The following is a 20,837-nucleotide window of genomic DNA, read 5'->3' on the forward strand; positions in this document are numbered from 1 at the left end:
GATCAGCCCCGTCAAGTGCTAATCTTAGGCAATTGCAGATCGAAGACTGAAGGATTTTTTGTTCTCCCTACTGTTACGGTCTGTTACATCTTTCCAGGAAATAGCTGTTTTAGCCATAAGCCCTGACCCTCCTTGCTTTACTCCCAAAGGACTGCCTATAGCCCAAGAGATTATGCTTCCAGATGAAACAGAGGAAGAAGACTCAGAATCTTTTGTCATGTAGACTCAAATTATAAGAATAGACCTAAGATAACCTGCATCCTAGAGGCTAATTGATGCTGTTATACTGTGTCTATTTCCTAATTATTTAAGATCAGACAAAGTATCGCATCATGGATGGAGAAGGATACAAAAGACGCTCTTTCAGTCCCAGTTTATTGCATGGCGATGGTATGGCCGGAAAGAGGCCGAGTTTCTCTGGGGAACAGGTGTTCAGGAGAGGGGAATGGGAGTGGCCTTGGCTAGCTGCCAATGGGATGAAGACACAGAGGGGACAGGGACCGGAATACCCGACCCCCGGTGGGTACAAGGACACAGGGGAAGGTCACAGGACCGGAAAGGAAGACATGAACTGGGGTTTGCAGGAAGGAGGTTACAGGATCCTGATTTCGGTTCTTATACCTCATATACCGAATTACAACAGCTAATGGACAAAAGGTAACTCTCAGGGGAACTATTGACACCGAATCAGATGTTACTGTAATTTCTATGTCCAAATGGCCCTCAGGATGGCCGCTCATACCTGCTTCCAGAATCCTTATGGGGATTGGAGGGGAAAGCACTAGTTTGAATAGCAAGCATCTGGTCAGGATAGAGGGACCTAAGGGTCATAATGCCACCACCAGACCCTTTAGAGTGAAAACACGAACGCCTGTCAACCTGTGGTTGACACATTTTAACACAATGGGGTCTTCGTTCAGAAAAGGACACATAACATTCACTTCCAGCCCCTGGAACACTCCCATTTCTGTCATCCAAAAACCACACAGTAACAAATGGCAACTCCTCCACGATCTCTGGAAAATAAATGAGGTCATAGAGGACATGGGTGCACTTCAACCAGGTCTTCCCTCTCCAGCTATGATCCCTAAAGACTGATACCTAACAGTCATTGACCTTAAAGTCTGTTTCTTTGACATTCCATTACACTCTGATGATGCTCCGCATTTTGCGTTTTTAGTTCCATCAATCAAGAGAGGAGCATCCCTTCAACAATTCCATTGGGTAATCTTATCTTAGGGAATGAAGAACAGTCCCACAAAATGTCAATGGTTTGTGGCCAAAATATTGACTCCTGTTTGCAAGCTTTATTCACAGATGCTGATACTTCATTATATGGATGGCATCCTGTTAGCTGTCAAAGACGCTACCACACTGGACACCGAAGTGAAGGATACCATCACAGCAGTCCAAAAGGCTGGGTTGACAGTTTCGGAAGAAAAGGTGCAGAGAATGCAGCCCTGGAGGCATTTGGGTTATAAAATCTCATCACGAAGCAGAAAGCCACAACTGCTCTGACTGGAGGAGAACCCACAAACTCTACATGACATGCAAAGGTTACTTGGTGCTATCACTGGGGTGAGACCCTTGTTGGGGATTACAAATCAAGACTTGCAGCTGTTGTTTGATCTCCTGAGAGGAGATTCTGCCCCGAACTCCCCGAGACACCTGACAGAGGAAGCAAGGCACGCCTTAGATAAAGTGTCTCTTGGAATATAGACCCCCCCAAGCGCACTGGGTGCACCCTGTGTTACCTTTCCTGTTAGTGGTTCTGGGGAGGGGTCCTCAATTTCATGTCTTATTTTTCAGTGGGATCCTAAGATGTCTGATCCTTTATTAATTTTAGAATGGGTTTTCCTTTCCCATCAACCCAAAAAGACCGTGACTACAAAGCCAGAAATAATAGCTCAGTTCATTATTAAGGCTAGAACACGTTTGTTATCTTTATCTGGAAAAGATTTTTCAGTCATATTTCTGCCTTGGGCTTCTTCCTTTTTAGACTGGCTTCTGGAACAATCTGAACACCTCCAAATTGCTATAATAAACTTATCTGGACAACTTTCTATCCATCGTCCAAAGTACAGACTTCTAAGCTCTGATTTCAGTTTATTTTCTAAACCCTTAAAGAGTGATGAGCCCTTTAAGGCCCTCACTTTATGTACAGATGGGTCAGGAAAATCTCCTAAATCTGCTATTACATGGCAAGACCCTATGACAGGTGAGTGGCTGTCAGATATTGACATTGTTGAAGGCTCACCATAGATTGTTGAATTGGCTGCAGTAGTAAGGGCATTCTCTTTATTTAAAGACCTCGTTAATATTGTTACTGACTCAGCGCATGTTGCAGGAATTGTGGAAAGAGCTGAAAATTCGTTATTGAAAGATATTTCCAGTGAACAGCTGTATTCTTTACTTAAAAATTTGATCTTTCTTCTTTCCCAGAGGCAGCACTCTTACTTCATTATACATATCCTACATATCCATTCCCACACTCCCCTTCCTGGACCACTGACACAAGGTAGCTGTCGCTATCAGACTAGGAACTGCGAATATGGCAACACACACACACGACCTCTTCCGAGGCAGAAAGAAAAGCGGTTCATTGAAAGGCCACTGCACTTATATGTTGCATCTAAGGTGTTGCTTGGGGTGAAATCAGCAGGAAAGGCCTTTGCAGGGTTATACAAAGATGTTTATTTCAGCCACGCATCGTTTCAGGGTTCAGGGAACAAAGGCAAAGAGGTGAAGAGGGTTTAGGCTAAAGTACATAGGATAGGCGAGGCGGGGAAAGCATTCGGGACCAATTATTAGATAACACGGGGGTACTACAAGGGAAGGTGTAAAACAGAGGACCAACAGGGAATTAGGGTGGGAGTGACCGAAAGGCTGGGAGAGGGCATGGGGTTGACCAGGAAACAGAACAGGGGCTGCATTCTTTAGCTGGGAATTCCTTTGGTCTCCATACTTATATAGGATAGTTCATGCAATACAGAATAGAAAAGGCTCATTGGGGGTCTAAGAAGGCAACACCTCTTGAAAACATGCTTTCAGCAAAACAGCACCTAGCTCACACACTGCTCTGTGTTCAACACCAGGTGTTAATCTATGTTATTCATTCTTCCTTCCTTTGTTTATCTCTGAGAAAGTCTCTAGCCTGGGAAAGATCCAAGCTGGAGATGAGAAAGCCTCCAGCTTGGGAAAAATCCAAGTTGGAATTTCCCCTGAGCCTTCAGCAATGTCCAGAGGTAACAATTGAGCTGACACACTTGCCATGACAACGCAAGTAGCATTACCTACCATATTTGAACAGGCAAATGCAGCCATGCATTTTTTCATCAAAATGCTCCAGCTTCACACAGAATGTTTGATATTTCCAAGGACCAAGCCAAAGCAATTGTAAACATGTGCCCTAGTTGCCAAAAACTTTCCTTACCAGCTATTGGAGCAGGAGTCAATCCTAGGGGACTCCATAGTTTACAGACATGACAAACAGACATAACACACTACTCTTCATTTGGTCGCTTTAAATATATTCATCTTGCTATAGATACCTTTTCAGGTGCTATCTTTGCCTCCGCTCATACCAAAGAAACAACTGCACATTCTATTAAACACTTTCTTCAAGCACTTGCAATCCTAGGTAAACCCCAAGAAATTAAAACTGATAATGGGCTGGCTTCCACTTCACATAAAATAAAACAATTTTTCAATCAGTGAGGAATCTTCCACACCACCAGCATCCCTCATTCCCCCACAGGCCAATCAATAGTTGGAAGAGCCCATGGTTCCCTAAAAAGTCTTTTAGATAAACAGAAAGGGGAAGTAGAGATCTAACACAGGAACGTTAAGTAAAGCATTACATGTCTTTAATTTTTTGAATAATTCATTTATGGAACCAAACCCTCCAATTATCCATCAGTTTTCTAATACAGTGCAGGCTCAACTGAAGGAAAGCCAACCGGTGTTAGTAAAAGACCCTGAAACAAATCAAATTTTAGGACCATTTCAATGAAAAACTTGGGGGAAGGGATATGGTTGTGTCTCCACAGATAGAGGACCTTGGTGGATGCCAGCCAAAACTATCAGGCCTTACCTACAGCCATTAAAGGAAGACCCACCGGAAAGTCCCAGTACTCCAATTCCTAACAGCGAGCCTACAACTACCACGCCTTGCGATTGACCATTTTGCAGTTCCTCTTCACAAGTCATTGCTGGAACCATGACCCCCAAAAGACTCTTAATTATTGCACTTGCCCTTTAATGTCCTGCCCTTTGTTAGCAGCAAAATTGTCCAAGCCAAAACAAAATATCTGGATTACTTTAGCTAACATAACACGCCAAGACACATTATGTTTATCTGTTGCCACTACAAATAACACCTTTTCAACAGGTCTGGCAGGTCTGCCAATAGATAAGTGGCCAGTTAATAAAAAGGTCATCCGTAATATACAAAGTAACAGTCCCAATAGTAAGCTGAAGTATACAATCCTGTAGATTTTTAGGATTTGTGGGCTCTCAATCTTCCACATGCACTATTAAAGCCTCAAGAATTGGAACTGTTTGGCTCAGTTAAAATGGATTACTGCATTGCCTTTTGTTATAGAGAGTTCAATTGGTAAGATCTAATGGTGGTAATCCCCAAACTGTAAAAAGAGATGAACCAGCATTGTGGGATGTTTCCCCCCACCATCCAGGGTATAACAATGAGAGCCTATAGTGCAATTATACCTCACGACATCCATCTAAATCAAGTGACACTGCTCTCCAGTTACCTCCAGGCACGTTTCTTATTTGTGGGGACAGAGCATGGCCTGCCATTCCATTTCCTATTAAAGGCAGACCATGTAGCCTTGGTAAGCTTACTTTATTAACTCCCAATGTCACAACACTAATTGGCAATGGCAAAAATAGGAAACAAACGTTTTGCACATCAGTTCCAATCCGATTGTAACAGTAAATTAGAATTTTGGAATAGAGGACAAAGGATAGTTGCCTTTGCTCTTGTACCTTGCGTAGCTGCTGCACGAGCAGGAGGCCAATTGGGAAGGTTGGGATGTTGGTTAAGTAAACAGACCAACGCTACTCCTATCGCTCTAAGTGATCTCCTAACAGATGTTGACATCATAAGACACACAACATTACAAAATAGAACTGCCATAGATTTTTTGCTGTAGGCACAAGGACACAGATGCCAAGACTTTGAAGGCACGTGCTGCATGAACCTTTCAGACCATAGTGAGTCTAAAAACAAAAGTCTTCAAGTTCTCAAAGACGGAGTCAAAGAGTTACAAATTAATGATGACAAAGACTGGTTTGATGGACTCTTTAAGTTGGGGAATCAAGGGGTGGATATCGAAACTGGGTTACTTATCTTCATAATTGTAGCTGTTATACTCTTAGTCATTCCTTCTCTCTTAGGATGTTTTTACAAAGCTTAACAAAGATGCTTGAGTTATATTTTTATAGTTAAACAGAAAGGGGGAGATGTGGGAGTCAGCCTGACCAGTATTACAGGTCAAGCAACCATCATTAAAGAAGAATTATACCCCAACCCTAAACCTTGGAAGGCATTTGTTTAAGTTGTGGTGATCCCCAAAAAAGGTTCCAAAGAGTTATTAGATTGCCTATGTTAGTGTCTCATGCATATTCCTAACCCTCATTTCCCAGCTATTTATCACCACTCCCAGTTCCTAGAATGTTCTTTCTTGTATCCCCATTGGCCCTCAGTTGGCACAGTGTTCCACCCAGCCTACCCCACTGGACCCTACCTTCCCTTACTCCACCTCTGCACCACTGTCCCCTATACCCATTGGACCCTAACCTCAACTCCACCCCCTCTCTTGCCCCATATTTATACCCTGAACCTCCCTGTATCTCTGTCTTTGACCACTGGCTCCTAAAGAGACCTTATCCCCTTGGTCACTGTATTTGGATTTTTGGGCCTTGTTCCACATTTATTTTCATTATTATTAAAATGTTTTAGGTTGCTAAGTCGTGGTCGTCTTACCGCTCTTCTTTTATTTTTGCCACTTTTGCCCTGATATCTGCAAACCCTAAAAAGTATTGTCGGGGACCACCCTCACCCCTGATAATTCTGTATTGACCCCAGGCCAGCAGCCAGGTGGAAAAGACGAATTATCCAATACAACAACAGACAGTCCAAACTGGACAAGAGGCCAACACACCTTGGCCCCTGGCCCTACCCTTGGCTTTATTACAGATTTGAGTATGGCCAAGAACAGAAGAAAAGCTTGCTGCCTTTGAAATACTGCATAGAAAACCAGATAAGCATAACTATGAAGGGGAAGATACTGTACAAGTTGGGTTTGGGTATCTCCAGGACTGTGTTGCCCAAATAACACAACAGCTGCAGCAAGGTACTCAACAGATTTCCAGCACATGAGCAAGAGGGTGCTCCTCTCCACAAATCCAGCCTGGAGACCAGATATACGTAAAATCCCTGAGGGAAAGTGTCTTTTGCCAAAATGGAAAGAACTCTATTTAGTACTTTTAACCACTTATACAGCCTTTAAAGCTTAAAGCGTTAACCTCCTGGATACCTTATTGCAGAATCAAAAGACTTCTGCAAAAAGCAAGTGGAGTCCAAAACTAGATCTCAGAAAGAGCAGGGGAAATCAACATGTGTTTCACATGGTCATCGTCTTCCTGATACTTCTAATTGGAATGCAAGCCACAGTAGATGACTGTCACTACCATCAAGATATCCTTGGCCTGCAAGATCCTGGTGGATGGAACACTCAAAAATATTCAGGACCTAATGGGCTAAAAGGGGCTGAAAAGGTAAAACCATTTTATGCCATTTTAAGGATTAATAATGAGCAGTTGAAGATTGAGGAAAACCTGACTCCATGCCTGCCTTTGTTGTCCCACTTGAGAGTAACATCCCTACGGCTTGTAAATTGGAAACTCACAAACCTCTTGTAGAGGAGATTACTACAGTGGCCATGCATGTTTTTGACCTTTCTAACAAACAGTGTGTGCATTCATTTCCGTGTGATTCCTATCAGGATTTTTGCACTATGCAAATTAAAATGGGAGACTATAACCTAGTGCAAGATAGTCCCCTTCTTCTGTGACACATATGTGAGAAGACCATCAGCATGTAGAGATAGAGTAACTGAGCCTACCAGGAATCCCACCCAAGAAATCTTGTTTCCAACAGCCAACTCTTGTGCAACTCCAAGAATAAATCGTACTGGTCGTGCATTTAGTACATGGAACAGGTCTCATGGAGGATGGGCTTTTGAGACTTGAATTTCATTCTTGGGATATTCCAGGCCATCAGGAATACTAACCAATCAAGTTGCAGGGGTAGCCAGGAACATAATCATCCTATGAGTGTATACTGTGCCCAATTCCATGACCACGTGTTGGTGACGCAGATATGCATGGAATCCTGAGAGCACAACTCCGTCCTTTTATGGGCTGAGGTAATAATCAGCCCAGGAAGCCTCTCAGTGATATCCCACACCTGGGCCCCAGGGAGGCAGCACAGCTCCCTGTGGGATGAGTCTGGTTGACATATGGGGCCCTCTGTTCCCCTCAGAAGGAAGTGACCCTCTAACACTACCCTTCTCTTCATTTTGGGGTCAGAGGTGGTGATCTGTCTAACAGGTGCACTGTAATTGGGCCCACTGGGCAGATAATTTTCTTCTACACCATCTGGCAGGCTCTTTAAATTCAGGGCTTCATACCTATTCTGGAGTGGCACCTGGCAAGGTGATGGGGGCCAGGAGGAATTTTTATTAGGATCTCCCCAAGTAGGGACCCATTTCCACTCCCCTTCACCCTCCAGGTGTCCTCCTATTGCCTGACAGTGGGGGGCATGGGAGTCCTCTGACTCCTGGTGGGCCTCCCTCAAGGATGGAAGGGCAGAACTCCACCAATCTGTTTCCCTTTCACTTCCCCTATTACTCCTTAGTCTTTCAACTTGCTCCCCAAGCTCGGCCACCATTAAAAGGAGATAATCCAGCTGTTCACACCGCAGGCAGGCTTCTTCTGCAACATCCCCTGGAACTGCTGATAAGCTCAACCCTACACAGGAAGGGGTCTGGACAGATGCATCCTTTTTGGAGGGTTCTACTCGGTCACATACACTTGTACTAACTGCAGTTTTCAGTCATGTAAAAACCATTACCAACAAAAACCCGAAACCCCACCTTTTGGAGTTCAGAATGCAAGAAGTTCTCTGAACGTTGGGCCTGTAAATCAAAGCCTAGAGAAGAACACAGGATTTGAACTGAGGCCCTGGGAAAAGTTTCCAAGCTTAAGTGCTAGAAGTAAGAATATAGATGTAAAGCTTAAAGCAGAGCCATGTTAAGTAGAAAAAAGTTTAGTTAACAAAGTTTAAGATATAGAAAGAATAAAGCAGGTATAAAAGTGGCAAACTAGCCTGAAGAACAGATCTATGTCTTAGAATGGGATTGGCTTAGAAAGGTCACACTGTAATTAGGTGATATTTCTTAATATTGGAAAAGAAACATAAATATCTTTGTTGGCAGTGTTTTATTGGTTAATAAGTCCTTAAAACATCTTGTAGCCGTAAGTCGAGTGACTTCTGGTCACGCTTCCAACAGCTGTTACAAGAACTCATGTTTTCTGTAGAAGATAAGAAAATAAATGGCACTTTCTAAGAAACTAGAAGTCCCATTTTTCTGCCTCATTCGGAATAAGAAAGAGTCCCCGTGGAATGTGATAACTTTGGAGAAAAATGCCCACACTCACCAACCAACAGAAACACAACAAACAAACTAGAAACCCCAATAGCAGCAGGAAACCTGCAACCCTGCCTGCACGCCCTGCCTGCACAAACTGCTTCCAGAACAGGCACTCCAGCTCCAGCTAGTGCTCCCCCAAGTGTGTTTCCAGGTGCAGGTTCAGATGTGCAGCTCCAGGCCCTCTGCAAACACAAGCTGCCCGCTGCCTCTTCACCTGCCTACACTCCTGCCTGCGGTCACGGCAGCAAAACCAGGCTGTTCCCAGCCAGAGACCAGGCCCTGCTCCTGCAGGATGCTCTTGCCAGCACCTTCCAGGACTCTGCGCTGGGCACGCAGCACTTTTCATGCTCGCTATGAACAGGCTTTGGCACACAGAGCACAACCTGGCTGGCTCTGCCACCAGCACACGCCAAGCACAGGCGGAGGAAGAAGAAGCAGGGGCTGTTTTGCAGCCATGCCCCAGACACTGGAAGGGTGCCCTCCCTCTGGTCCCACTTGCTTGGCTTTCTGACTGGCTCTGAGGCAGGGGCTGCCATTCCTCACTTGTGGGGACCAGATCCGCACCCAGGATCCCGGCACTGCCTGGCAGCGCTCCGGACACTGGCACGGTCACGCGCCCAAGTCTCGGGCACTGTGCTGCTGCTTCATTTGCTCTCTGGAACACCCAAAGCTCTCTGTGAAGCCCTGGTGCTCTCTGGTTCTGCCCTCTTCCTGACCCTGTGCAGGGATGGAGCATTGCTGTGCTTTCAGGAAGCTATTCTTGAACCCTTCCAGCATTCCAAGCTCCTTTGCCCTCCATGAGTACTTGCCATGGAATCCCTCCCAGCTGGGTTCAGAGCATACACAGCTTGGCTCTTCTAAAATCCAGGGGCTTCAGGGTGCTCAGCAAGACCTTGGACTCCACAGTGTTGTGGAACCGGAGCTTCAGCACAGACACCTCTCCAGCCTGATCTGCCCTCGTTCCTCTGCATCTCTGCTCAAAACACGGCGTGGAAGAGAACGGCAGGAGGGGCCTGTGAATCCCAGGGCTCTGGATTTGTGCTGCTTTAGCTCCACAGAGATGCAGGCAAAGTGAAGAAGCCAAACTGTTTATTGATGTGATGCAAAGCAAAGGGATGAGCTGGGGAGGAAAAAAGGGGATGGTCAGGGTCTGAAGGCTGGAGGGAGAGAGCAGGCAGGGAGGGGGCTGAAGCCACAAGAGCTGTGACAATCATCAGCTCTGCCTGGAGCTCCAGCTGGTCTCTGGTCTCCAGGTGGTCTCCTCTTCCGTGGCACCTGGAGGTCTTAAAGGGACACAGCTTTGTCTGGGCCATCAGGAGAACGTAGTTCTGCAGCTCTTTGGTTGAATGCAAGTTGAGCTACTGTGCTTACATGGGAAAGGCTGTTGTCTTGCTCAGGGCTTGAAGGGTTGGAAGAGAGAGGAACAGAGCCACGGTCAGAGCCTGGATCTCTGGGAATCCAAGGAGATCTTTCTTCCAGGGGCATCCCAGCCAGTTATTGCCATGGCCAAGGGAGTGAAGGGACCAACGGGATCAAGTTGTTGGCCACGAATCCCCCCGCCCGCATCCCGGAAATCTCTCTGTGCTCTGCCCACGCCATCCCCTGTTCACTCAAAAAGCAAAACCCCTCCGCAGCCGGGGCAGGGATTGCAGCTCCTCCTGCCAGCCCCGCTGCCAGCCCGCTGCCCTCACTCACCCTCTCTGAGCACCTGCAGCTCGTCCTTCGTCCCCCTCTGGTACCGCCCGGCCATCCCTGGGAACACAGACCCTGTCACGGCTTTGCCCAGCGGCACAGCTCCCTGCCAGCGGCGCTGCCAGCCCTGTGGCCACTGGCCCTCGTGGCCCGGCAGGGCTCAGCCCGGGCCCTTGCCGCACGCTACGAGGGCAGCCGGGGCTCCACGGCGCCAGGCCCGGATGGCGGAAGCTGCCGGGGCAGCAGGCGGGGCTGGGGCCGAGCTGCGGCAGGGCGGGGAGGGAGCCCGGGCTCAGCCGTGAGCCTGACGGCCGCCTCTCGCAGGGGCTCCTGTGGGCTCTGCAGGTACCGCAGGGCCTGGCGCAGGTGCTCGGCCGCTCGGCTCCTGTCCTCTGCCAGCTGCGGAGAGCGGCGGGAGGGAAGGGCCGGGGCCGGCACAGAGCACAAATGTCGGGGACAGAGGGGAAATGCGGGTCTCACCTGGCCAGCCGTCCCACGGCTTAGTGCTGCTTGTCAGCAGAGCCTGCATGGTCTGCAAGGCTAACCTGTGTGCAGAGCAAAGTCCAGGTCACACTGGGAGCACTGGTGCTGGCCACCAGGCATGGGAAGGACTGGAGGACTGGGACCTGTTTGGCTTCCTGGGAAGGCGGTGTTGCTCCTGGCATGCTCTCCAGAATTTATCAACGTCCTTTGGCATTGGCTGTGAGGTGATGAAATCTTGCATGAGCAGAGCCATATACAGAGGTTCGGAAGCATGCATCCTCATGGCCTTCTGGCCCTTTGGCAGCTGGACCATCACCCAGAGCACCAGAGTTGCCTGTGAAAGAAGCAGCCCGAGGCAGCGCTCAGTGCCGAGGTGTCCATGGGGCAGGGCCCGAGGGGAGAGGCAGGGGGAGCAGCGGGCCTGGTGCCCCCTGAGCCAGTCCCTAGCCCAGGTTTCAGCCCAGCGCCTGAGGCACAGAGAGGATGGAGAGCTGCTGGAGAGGTGACCTGGGGGTGAGCAAGGGCCAGTTCCAGAAACTCACAGCCAGTACAAAAACATGGGTGTCATCCCCATCCGAGGTGAACATGCTGTGCAGAGGCCAATCCTCCATCACACAGAGCAGAGTTGGCAACACCTTCTCCACTGTAGGTCCCGATGTGCCTATGGCTCTCCACATCGTTGCAGCAGCTCTGTGGGGTTGGAGCTCGGTGTCAGGGGGGGTCTCAGTCACAGTACCATGCCCTGTGCAGCTGTGACAGAGCCCCAGTGCCCTGGGAGGCAGGGAGGGAGCCTGGCAGTGGCAGCAGGCTCAGGAAACAGAGGGGCCTGAGGGTCCTGGGGCTCTCCACCTGTCTGGCAGTTCCCACAGGACATGCTGTACAGGGTGATCAGCCCTAAAGGCTGCTGAGCCCTGAGCTCTCAAGGCCCGTGGGTCCCATACCTGTCACAAGTTGGGGCACAGCGCAGGAGGGTCAGCACCACGTCAGCAGGGTGTTCTCCAGCCAGCCTCAGAATGTCAGTGTGCAGCTTGGCATCTAAAGTGCCCTGGGATGTCAGTCTCTGGTGAATGCTTTTCACCATGGCTGGCACCTGGGGGAGGCATGGCGAAGACTTGGAGGGCTGTCCAAGCTTCCCTTGAGAACTGCTTCCTTTCCTGCCACGCTGTGCTGGCCTCAAAGACTCAGGCAAATCTGGGCTGACATCAGGCTCTGTCTGGAGCTCAGTCAGCCTGGAGTCAGGCTCAGCTGTGCCCTCTGTTCCTCTCCTGGCCTTTCTATGTCGAAGGGGCACAAACTTCCAGAACATCTGCAGGAGAACAAAGGTCAGGGAAGACAGAAAAGTCCCATGGAGTGCTCCAAGCGCTGGAGTGCTGGGCTGAGCAGTAACAGCAGGCCCAGCCCAGGTGGGGATGGCTGCAGGTACCTTCAGTGCTCTGCGGAAGCGGCCACGGGTGGGGTCCTGCCCTTCTGTGCGGTCCATGGCTGCACCTGGCAAAGAGCGAGCGCAGCCAGAGCTGAGGAGCTGCGGGAGAGGCCGCAGAACAGAGCCCAGCCCTGCGCTCCCCAGGCAGGGACAGCCCCGGGATGCCCCAGCGGATGGAGCACAGGGTGTCTGCCCGGCCCCTCTTCCATCCGGTGCCTGGGCATGTCCTCAAGGGGACAGGATGGGATGGGAGAGGGCCAAGCTGGCTGCAGCCATCAGCCCTTTGGCCCAACTCTGCCACTCACCATCCTGCATTGGCTGGAACTGCTCTGGCTCTTCAGGCTGTTGAGCTGGGTCCACTCTCAGTCCTTTCCTTCTTATTCTACTGAGCAATTTAGAGAGGTTGAGACATTTGCCCGCCTGGAGTGCACCTTGAACAGAGATACTCTCATGGAATCAAGGCATTCCAGGTGTAAGGAATTTAGAATACCCCATAAGGCATCCCAAACTCCTACAAAAAAAGGAATAACAGCACTCCAGGTGTCAGGAATTGAGATTTCTCCATCTCCTCTCCCAAACTCCCAGCAAAACCATGGAATTACAGCATTCTCGGCAATGGGAATTTGGAATCCTCCAGTTCCCATCCCAATTTTTCATGGCCTTGTGGGAACGGAATAGCATGAAGACAATTACCAGGTAACTGGACTGGCCAATGTATCATGGGATATCTTCTCCCTCAGTTACAGGTTACAAACCAAACTAATGAATTGACAGGTAGTCTGTTGCTGTTGTTTGCTGGGTGGCAAATAATAGCAACACACCTTTTGGAGGGAAGGAAAAAAAGCACTTTATTAAAACCTGACCTATAACCTTTGTAAAACCTGACCTGACTTGTCGTGAACCTCAAGCAGGACAGCAGTTCATTGGGCAATAGTAGAAAACATCCCATGTCACATACATCATGCACTGTCCCACAGTCAACAGCAGGTTCTGATCTTATGTTTATTAACTCCTTTCTATTAGCAAGAAAGCTGTCACCCTGGGAAAAATCCTGGCCGGAGCTGAGAAAGTGTCATGGCCTGGGAAAAAGAATCAAAACTTGAGAAAAGGCCTGGCTGAAATTGGCCTAGGCCTTCAGCAGTGTCCACAGTAGTCTTCAATGCCTATGGAAGAACAGACTCACCAAGGCAACACCCAATAACCCACCAGTGTGATACAGCACCAGGCTTCACAGATTGTTAGGGCATTGCTCCCAAATATAGGAATTGCACAAGTGCAACAGGCCATTTCAAGCATCTCAGCCAAAAGAGAATTTATTCTAATTCAACAGCAGACGCTTTAAGAAGACTACAAACTGAAATAAACTCAGTAAAAGAAGTAGTCTTTCATAACCACATGGTGTTAGATATGGGAACAGCCAAATGGGAGGAGTTTGTATTCTAATTTATAGCAGTTGTTGCACTTATATAGATCAGTCAGGGCAAAAGGTAACCACTGGCTAGTTGAGCAGACAATCCTATAGAGCACGCCCAGGAAGCAGGGGTGGAAAGTTCAAGCCCGAGGAAGACTTATGAGCCTTCATCCAAAACGACCAGCAGGAGGCTGACAACCACCTTGTGCAGAAACCATGCATGTGTTACAAGGGCTCACATAGTCATGTCATTAGAACATATGCTGCAATATGAAAGATAGCAAAAAATAATTTGCACATTGAGTAAAAAACGATAAAAGCTAGTACTGTGCAAAGAAACGACAAGTGATTTTGTTGTGGAGCAATGTCCCTCACTCCAGATATCAAATAAACAAATACCTGCTCCATAGGCCTTATGCTATGGAGTACTACTGTTTTCTTGCCTAGTTTTTGGGCATCAGAATGCAGTGGATTTCAGCACCATCCCACCCAGGAAAGAATTTGGTCCAAGCCTGCCATCCCTATTTCAGACTGTACAGGAACACTGTGGACTTCTTCCCACTCTACCTGGAACTGTGCAACAGTGCACAAGTTCAGCGATTACAGCCCTGCATGGCAGAGACTTTAATTCATCTAGGAAGTGTTTCCTAAGGCCTTGTGTGTAATCCTTGCTTGGTATCTTTAGTCATAATTTGTATCCCAGGAATGTTGGAATTCATTTGGCTTTTCCCACGTGTTTGCTGATATTTGCCTTTGGAAATGGAGATTATTGGAAGCTTTATTTATTGCAATGCTCGAAGTTCCCGGTTTGTGGCTCTCCACTGCCGTGCTCAGCAGGCACCCAGTTCTCTTTGGACATGAACTACCAGCACCAGAGACACAGCAACTGGAGCACTGAACATAAGAAATTGGGCTCATGTTTTTATTAGAACATAAGGAAACATGACAGTGCCTCTGTACAATCCAGTTGTACTGGGAAACTCAGCTGCTGATTGTGTTCTAGGTCTCCTGCCATTCCCTCCCATAAAAGAAATTACTTCAGGACTAACAGCTTCTGCCATCTGACAGACACCAAGTGTTGCCAGCAGTTGCTCCAGGCGCTCCTGCATCCAGCCTCTGTAGGAAGGAGCACAGTTCTCAGTGCACGTGGGCATTGGCTCCCTCTGGCACAGAAGCCCCCGGGACACAGGTCTCTGGGGCAGGAGCCGGGCACCAGCGCTGCCAGGGCTCGGGGGGTGGCAGGTCTGCTTGGGCAGGGACTCTGCCACACCTGCTGATTTCAGTGCTCGCAGGGCCCAGGGGTCAGAGCAGCATTCGTGCCCTGGCCCACACGTTCCTTGTCTGTGTCACAGCCGCGGGTTTAGGACGGCCACCAGCCGGGACGTGTCCCAAGGAGGCCGAGCCAGCTTCTGTGCAAAGCCCCGCGCCCTTCCCGCTGCGGCTGTGTCAGAGCCCTGGGGCCTCCTTCTGCTGCCCTGAGCCCGCAGAGCAGGGCAGCGTTTGCTGATGGTTGGAGCCGTTCCTAAAGATCCTCTCGGGCTGTCTTAGACACTTGGGGTGAGGGATTCCTTCCAGCCTGGGCCACTTTGGGGGGGCTGGGGGCAGCCCCAGGGCCGGTGGCAGTGTGTGCAAAGGCCGTTAGTGGAACCGTTCAGCATGGTCACCATGGCATGGAACAGGACACGGTGTCCAATGACCGTTGGTGACGTGTGGTGATATAAGAGCCGGCGGTGACACGGCCACGGCACAGTACTCGGACCACGCGACAGGACAGGACGGGACAGAGCGGTGCCGTGAGGAGCCCCCGCACAGCGCACTCGTTCCTGTCTGGCCTGGAGCTTTTCTGAGTTACTCCTGCAGCTGACTTCGCAGCCAGACTGCAGGACTGTTTGCCACACAGCTTTCCCAAGGCATCTCTGTTCAAGGTGCACTCCAGGCCAGACTCTGGCATGGCGGGCAGATGTCTCAACCTCTCTAAATTGCTCAGTAGAATAAGAAGGAGAGGACTGAGAGTGGACCCAGCTCAACAGCCTGAAGAGCCAGAGCAGTTCCAGCCAATGCAGGATGGTGAGTGGCAGAGTTGGGCCAAAGGGCTGATGGCTGCAGCCAGCTCCATCCCATCCCGTCCCCTTGAGGACATGCCCAGGCACCGGATGGAAGAGGGGCCGGGCAGACACCCTGTGCTCCATCCGCTGGGGCATCCCGGGGCTGTCCCTGCCTGGGGAGCGCAGGGCTGGGCTCTGTTCTGCGGCCTCTCCCGCAGCTCCTCAGCTCTGGCTGCGCTCGCTCTTTGCCAGGTGCAGCCATGGACCGCACAGAAGGGCAGGACCCCACCCGTGGCCGCTTCCGCAGAGCACTGAAGGTACCTGCAGCCATCCCCACCTGGGCTGGGCCTGCTGTTACTGCTCAGCCCAGCACTCCAGCGCTTGGAGCACTCCATGGGACTTTTCTGTCTTCCCTGACCTTTGTTCTCCTGCAGATGTTCTGGAAGTTTGTGCCCCTTCGACATAGAAAGGCCAGGAGAGGAACAGAGGGCACAGCTGAGCCTGACTCCAGGCTGACTGAGCTCCAGACAGAGCCTGATGTCAGCCCAGATTTGCCTGAGTCTTTGAGGCCAGCACAGCGTGGCAGGAAAGGAAGCAGTTCTCAAGGGAAGCTTGGACAGCCCTCCAAGTCTTCGCCATGCCTCCCCCAGGTGCCAGCCATGGTGAAAAGCATTCACCAGAGACTGACATCCCAGGGCACTTTAGATGCCAAGCTGCACACTGACATTCTGAGGCTGGCTGGAGAACACCCTGCTGACGTGGTGCTGACCCTCCTGCGCTGTGCCCCAACTTGTGACAGGTATGGGACCCACGGGCCTTGAGAGCTCAGGGCTCAGCAGCCTTTAGGGCTGATCACCCTGTACAGCATGTCCTGTGGGAACTGCCAGACAGGTGGAGAGCCCCAGGACCCTCAGGCCCCTCTGTTTCCTGAGCCTGCTGCCACTGCCAGGCTCCCTCCCTGCCTCCCAGGGCACTGGGGCTCTGTCACAGCTGCACAGGGCATGGTACTGTGACTGAGACCCCCCCTGACACCGAGCTCCAACCCCACAGAGCTGCTGCAACGATGTGGAGAGCCATAGGCACATCGGGACCTACAGTGGAGAAGGTGTTGCCAACTCTGCTCTGTGTGATGGAGGATTGGCCTCTGCACAGCATGTTCACCTCGGATGGGGATGACACCCATGTTTTTGTACTGGCTGTGAGTTTCTGGAACTGGCCCTTGCTCACCCCCAGGTCACCTCTCCAGCAGCTCTCCATCCTCTCTGTGCCTCAGGCGCTGGGCTGAAACCTGGGCTAGGGACTGGCTCAGGGGGCACCAGGCCCGCTGCTCCCCCTGCCTCTCCCCTCGGGCCCTGCCCCATGGACACCTCGGCACTGAGCGCTGCCTCGGGCTGCTTCTTTCACAGGCAACTCTGGTGCTCTGGGTGATGGTCCAGCTGCCAAAGGGCCAGAAGGCCATGAGGATGCATGCTTCCGAACCTCTGTATATGGCTCTGCTCATGCAAGATTTCATCACCTCACAGCCAATGCCAAAGGACGTTGATAAATTCTGGAGAGCATGCCAGGAGCAACACCGCCTTCCCAGGAAGCCAAACAGGTCCCAGTCCTCCAGTCCTTCCCATGCCTGGTGGCCAGCACCAGTGCTCCCAGTGTGACCTGGACTTTGCTCTGCACACAGGTTAGCCTTGCAGACCATGCAGGCTCTGCTGACAAGCAGCACTAAGCCGTGGGACGGCTGGCCAGGTGAGACCCGCATTTCCCCTCTGTCCCCGACATTTGTGCTCTGTGCCGGCCCCGGCCCTTCCCTCCCGCCGCTCTCCGCAGCTGGCAGAGGACAGGAGCCGAGCGGCCGAGCACCTGCGCCAGGCCCTGCGGTACCTGCAGAGCCCACAGGAGCCCCTGCGAGAGGCGGCCGTCAGGCTCACGGCTGAGCCCGGGCTCCCTCCCCGCCCTGCCGCAGCTCGGCCCCAGCCCCGCCTGCTGCCCCGGCAGCTTCCGCCATCCGGGCCTGGCGCCGTGGAGCCCCGGCTGCCCTCGTAGCGTGCGGCAAGGGCCCGGGCTGAGCCCTGCCGGGCCACGAGGGCCAGTGGCCACAGGGCTGGCAGCGCCGCTGGCAGGGAGCTGTGCCGCTGGGCAAAGCCGTGACAGGGTCTGTGTTCCCAGGGATGGCCGGGCGGTACCAGAGGGGGACGAAGGACGAGCTGCAGGTGCTCAGAGAGGGTGAGTGAGGGCAGCGGGCTGGCAGCGGGGCTGGCAGGAGGAGCTGCAATCCCTGCCCCGGCTGCGGAGGGGTTTTGCTTTTTGAGTGAACAGGGGATGGCGTGGGCAGAGCACAGAGAGATTTCCGGGATGCGGGCGGGGGGATTCGTGGCCAACAACTTGATCCCGTTGGTCCCTTCACTCCCTTGGCCATGGCAATAACTGGCTGGGATGCCCCTGGAAGAAAGATCTCCTTGGATTCCCAGAGATCCAGGCTCTGACCGTGGCTCTGTTCCTCTCTCTTCCAACCCTTCAAGCCCTGAGCAAGACAACAGCCTTTCCCATGTAAGCACAGTAGCTCAACTTGCATTCAACCAAAGAGCTGCAGAACTACGTTCTCCTGATGGCCCAGACAAAGCTGTGTCCCTTTAAGACCTCCAGGTGCCACGGAAGAGGAGACCACCTGGAGACCAGAGACCAGCTGGAGCTCCAGGCAGAGCTGATGATTGTCACAGCTCTTGTGGCTTCAGCCCCCTCCCTGCCTGCTCTCTCCCTCCAGCCTTCAGACCCTGACCATCCCCTTTTTTCCTCCCCAGCTCATCCCTTTGCTTTGCATCACATCAATAAACAGTTTGGCTTCTTCACTTTGCCTGCATCTCTGTGGAGCTAAAGCAGCACAAATCCAGAGCCCTGGGATTCACAGGCCCCTCCTGCCGTTCTCTTCCACGCCGTGTTTTGAGCAGAGATGCAGAGGAACGAGGGCAGATCAGGCTGGAGAGGTGTCTGTGCTGAAGCTCCGGTTCCACAACACTGTGGAGTCCAAGGTCTTGCTGAGCACCCTGAAGCCCCTGGATTTTAGAAGAGCCAAGCTGTGTATGCTCTGAACCCAGCTGGGAGGGATTCCATGGCAAGTACTCATGGAGGGCAAAGGAGCTTGGAATGCTGGAAGGGTTCAAGAATAGCTTCCTGAAAGCACAGCAATGCTCCATCCCTGCACAGGGTCAGGAAGAGGGCAGAACCAGAGAGCACCAGGGCTTCACAGAGAGCTTTGGGTGTTCCAGAGAGCAAATGAAGCAGCAGCACAGTGCCCGAGACTTGGGCGCGTGACCGTGCCAGTGTCCGGAGCGCTGCCAGGCAGTGCCGGGATCCTGGGTGCGGATCTGGTCCCCACAAGTGAGGAATGGCAGCCCCTGCCTCAGAGCCAGTCAGAAAGCCAAGCAAGTGGGACCAGAGGGAGGGCACCCTTCCAGTGTCTGGGGCATGGCTGCAAAACAGCCCCTGCTTCTTCTTCCTCCGCCTGTGCTTGGCGTGTGCTGGTGGCAGAGCCAGCCAGGTTGTGCTCTGTGTGCCAAAGCCTGTTCATAGCGAGCATGAAAAGTGCTGCGTGCCCAGCGCAGAGTCCTGGAAGGTGCTGGCAAGAGCATCCTGCAGGAGCAGGGCCTGGTCTCTGGCTGGGAACAGCCTGGTTTTGCTGCCGTGACCGCAGGCAGGAGTGTAGGCAGGTGAAGAGGCAGCGGGCAGCTTGTGTTTGCAGAGGGCCTGGAGCTGCACATCTGAACCTGCACCTGGAAACACACTTGGGGGAGCACTAGCTGGAGCTGGAGTGCCTGTTCTGGAAGCAGTTTGTGCAGGCAGGGCGTGCAGGCAGGGTTGCAGGTTTCCTGCTGCTATTGGGGTTTCTAGTTTGTTTGTTGTGTTTCTGTTGGTTGGTGAGTGTGGGCATTTTTCTCCAAAGTTATCACATTCCACGGGGACTCTTTCTTATTCCGAATGAGGCAGAAAAATGGGACTTCTAGTTTCTTAGAAAGTGCCATTTATTTTCTTATCTTCTACAGAAAACATGAGTTCTTGTAACAGCTGTTGGAAGCGTGACCAGAAGTCACTCGACTTACGGCTACAAGATGTTTTAAGGACTTATTAACCAATAAAACACTGCCAACAAAGATATTTATGTTTCTTTTCCAATATTAAGAAATATCACCTAATTACAGTGTGACCTTTCTAAGCCAATCCCATTCTAAGACATAGATCTGTTCTTCAGGCTAGTTTGCCACTTTTATACCTGCTTTATTCTTTCTATATCTTAAACTTTGTTAACTAAACTTTTTTCTACTTAACATGGCTCTGCTTTAAGCTTTACATCTATATTCTTACTTCTAGCACTTAAGCTTGGAAACTTTTCCCAGGGCCTCAGTTCAAATCCTGTGTTCTTCTCTAGGCTTTGATTTACAGGCCCAACGTTCAGAGAACTTCTTGCATTCTGAACTCCAAAAGGTGGGGTTTCGGGTTTTTGTTGGTAATGGTTTTTACATGACTGAAAACTGCAGTTAGTACAAGTGTATGTGACCGAGTAGAACCCTCCAAAAAGGATGCATCTGTCCAGACCCCTTCCTGTGTAGGGTTGAGCTTATCAGCAGTTCCAGGGGATGTTGCAGAAGAAGCCTGCCTGCGGTGTGAACAGCTGGATTATCTCCTTTTAATGGTGGCCGAGCTTGGGGAGCAAGTTGAAAGACTAAGGAGTAATAGGGGAAGTGAAAGGGAAACAGATTGGTGGAGTTCTGCCCTTCCATCCTTGAGGGAGGCCCACCAGGAGTCAGAGGACTCCCATGCCCCCCACTGTCAGGCAATAGGAGGACACCTGGAGGGTGAAGGGGAGTGGAAATGGGTCCCTACTTGGGGAGATCCTAATAAAAATTCCTCCTGGCCCCCATCACCTTGCCAGGTGCCACTCCAGAATAGGTATGAAGCCCTGAATTTAAAGAGCCTGCCAGATGGTGTAGAAGAAAATTATCTGCCCAGTGGGCCCAATTACAGTGCACCTGTTAGACAGATCACCACCTCTGACC

At 51.0% G+C, this 20,837-nt stretch overlaps 1 protein-coding gene and 1 long non-coding RNA gene across 3 annotated transcripts; one reads left to right on the forward strand and one right to left on the reverse strand.

Annotated features, from left to right (window-relative positions):
• Positions 1-8,517: 8,517 nt before the first annotated feature.
• LOC130266217 (uncharacterized) lies at positions 8,518-11,081 on the reverse strand. Its single transcript, XR_008842772.1, has 3 exons — positions 10,911-11,081; positions 10,434-10,490; positions 8,518-10,137 (listed from the first exon to the last, which is right to left on the reverse strand). It is a non-coding gene; the product is annotated as an uncharacterized LOC130266217 (long non-coding RNA).
• Positions 11,082-15,452: 4,371 nt separating this feature from the next.
• Positions 15,453-19,928, forward strand: LOC130266135 (uncharacterized). 2 transcript variants are annotated; one of them, XM_056515474.1, is made up of 8 exons: positions 15,453-15,814; positions 16,045-16,109; positions 16,227-16,591; positions 16,843-16,990; positions 17,199-17,389; positions 17,471-17,535; positions 17,956-18,012; positions 18,309-19,928. In XM_056515474.1, exons 1-8 carry the CDS (start codon positions 15,697-15,699, stop codon positions 18,338-18,340), a joined length of 1,041 nt encoding a protein of 346 aa, XP_056371449.1. In that variant the 5' UTR covers positions 15,453-15,696; the 3' UTR covers positions 18,341-19,928. The 2 variants fall into 2 exon arrangements, with proteins under 2 accessions (XP_056371449.1, XP_056371448.1); XM_056515473.1 differs by having other exon boundaries at positions 15,493-15,814; positions 18,588-19,928.
• The last annotated feature ends 909 nt before the right edge of the window (positions 19,929-20,837 follow it).

Source organism: Oenanthe melanoleuca, unplaced genomic scaffold, assembly GCF_029582105.1.
Source record: "Oenanthe melanoleuca isolate GR-GAL-2019-014 unplaced genomic scaffold, OMel1.0 S001, whole genome shotgun sequence".
NCBI lineage: Eukaryota > Metazoa > Chordata > Aves > Passeriformes > Muscicapidae > Oenanthe > Oenanthe melanoleuca.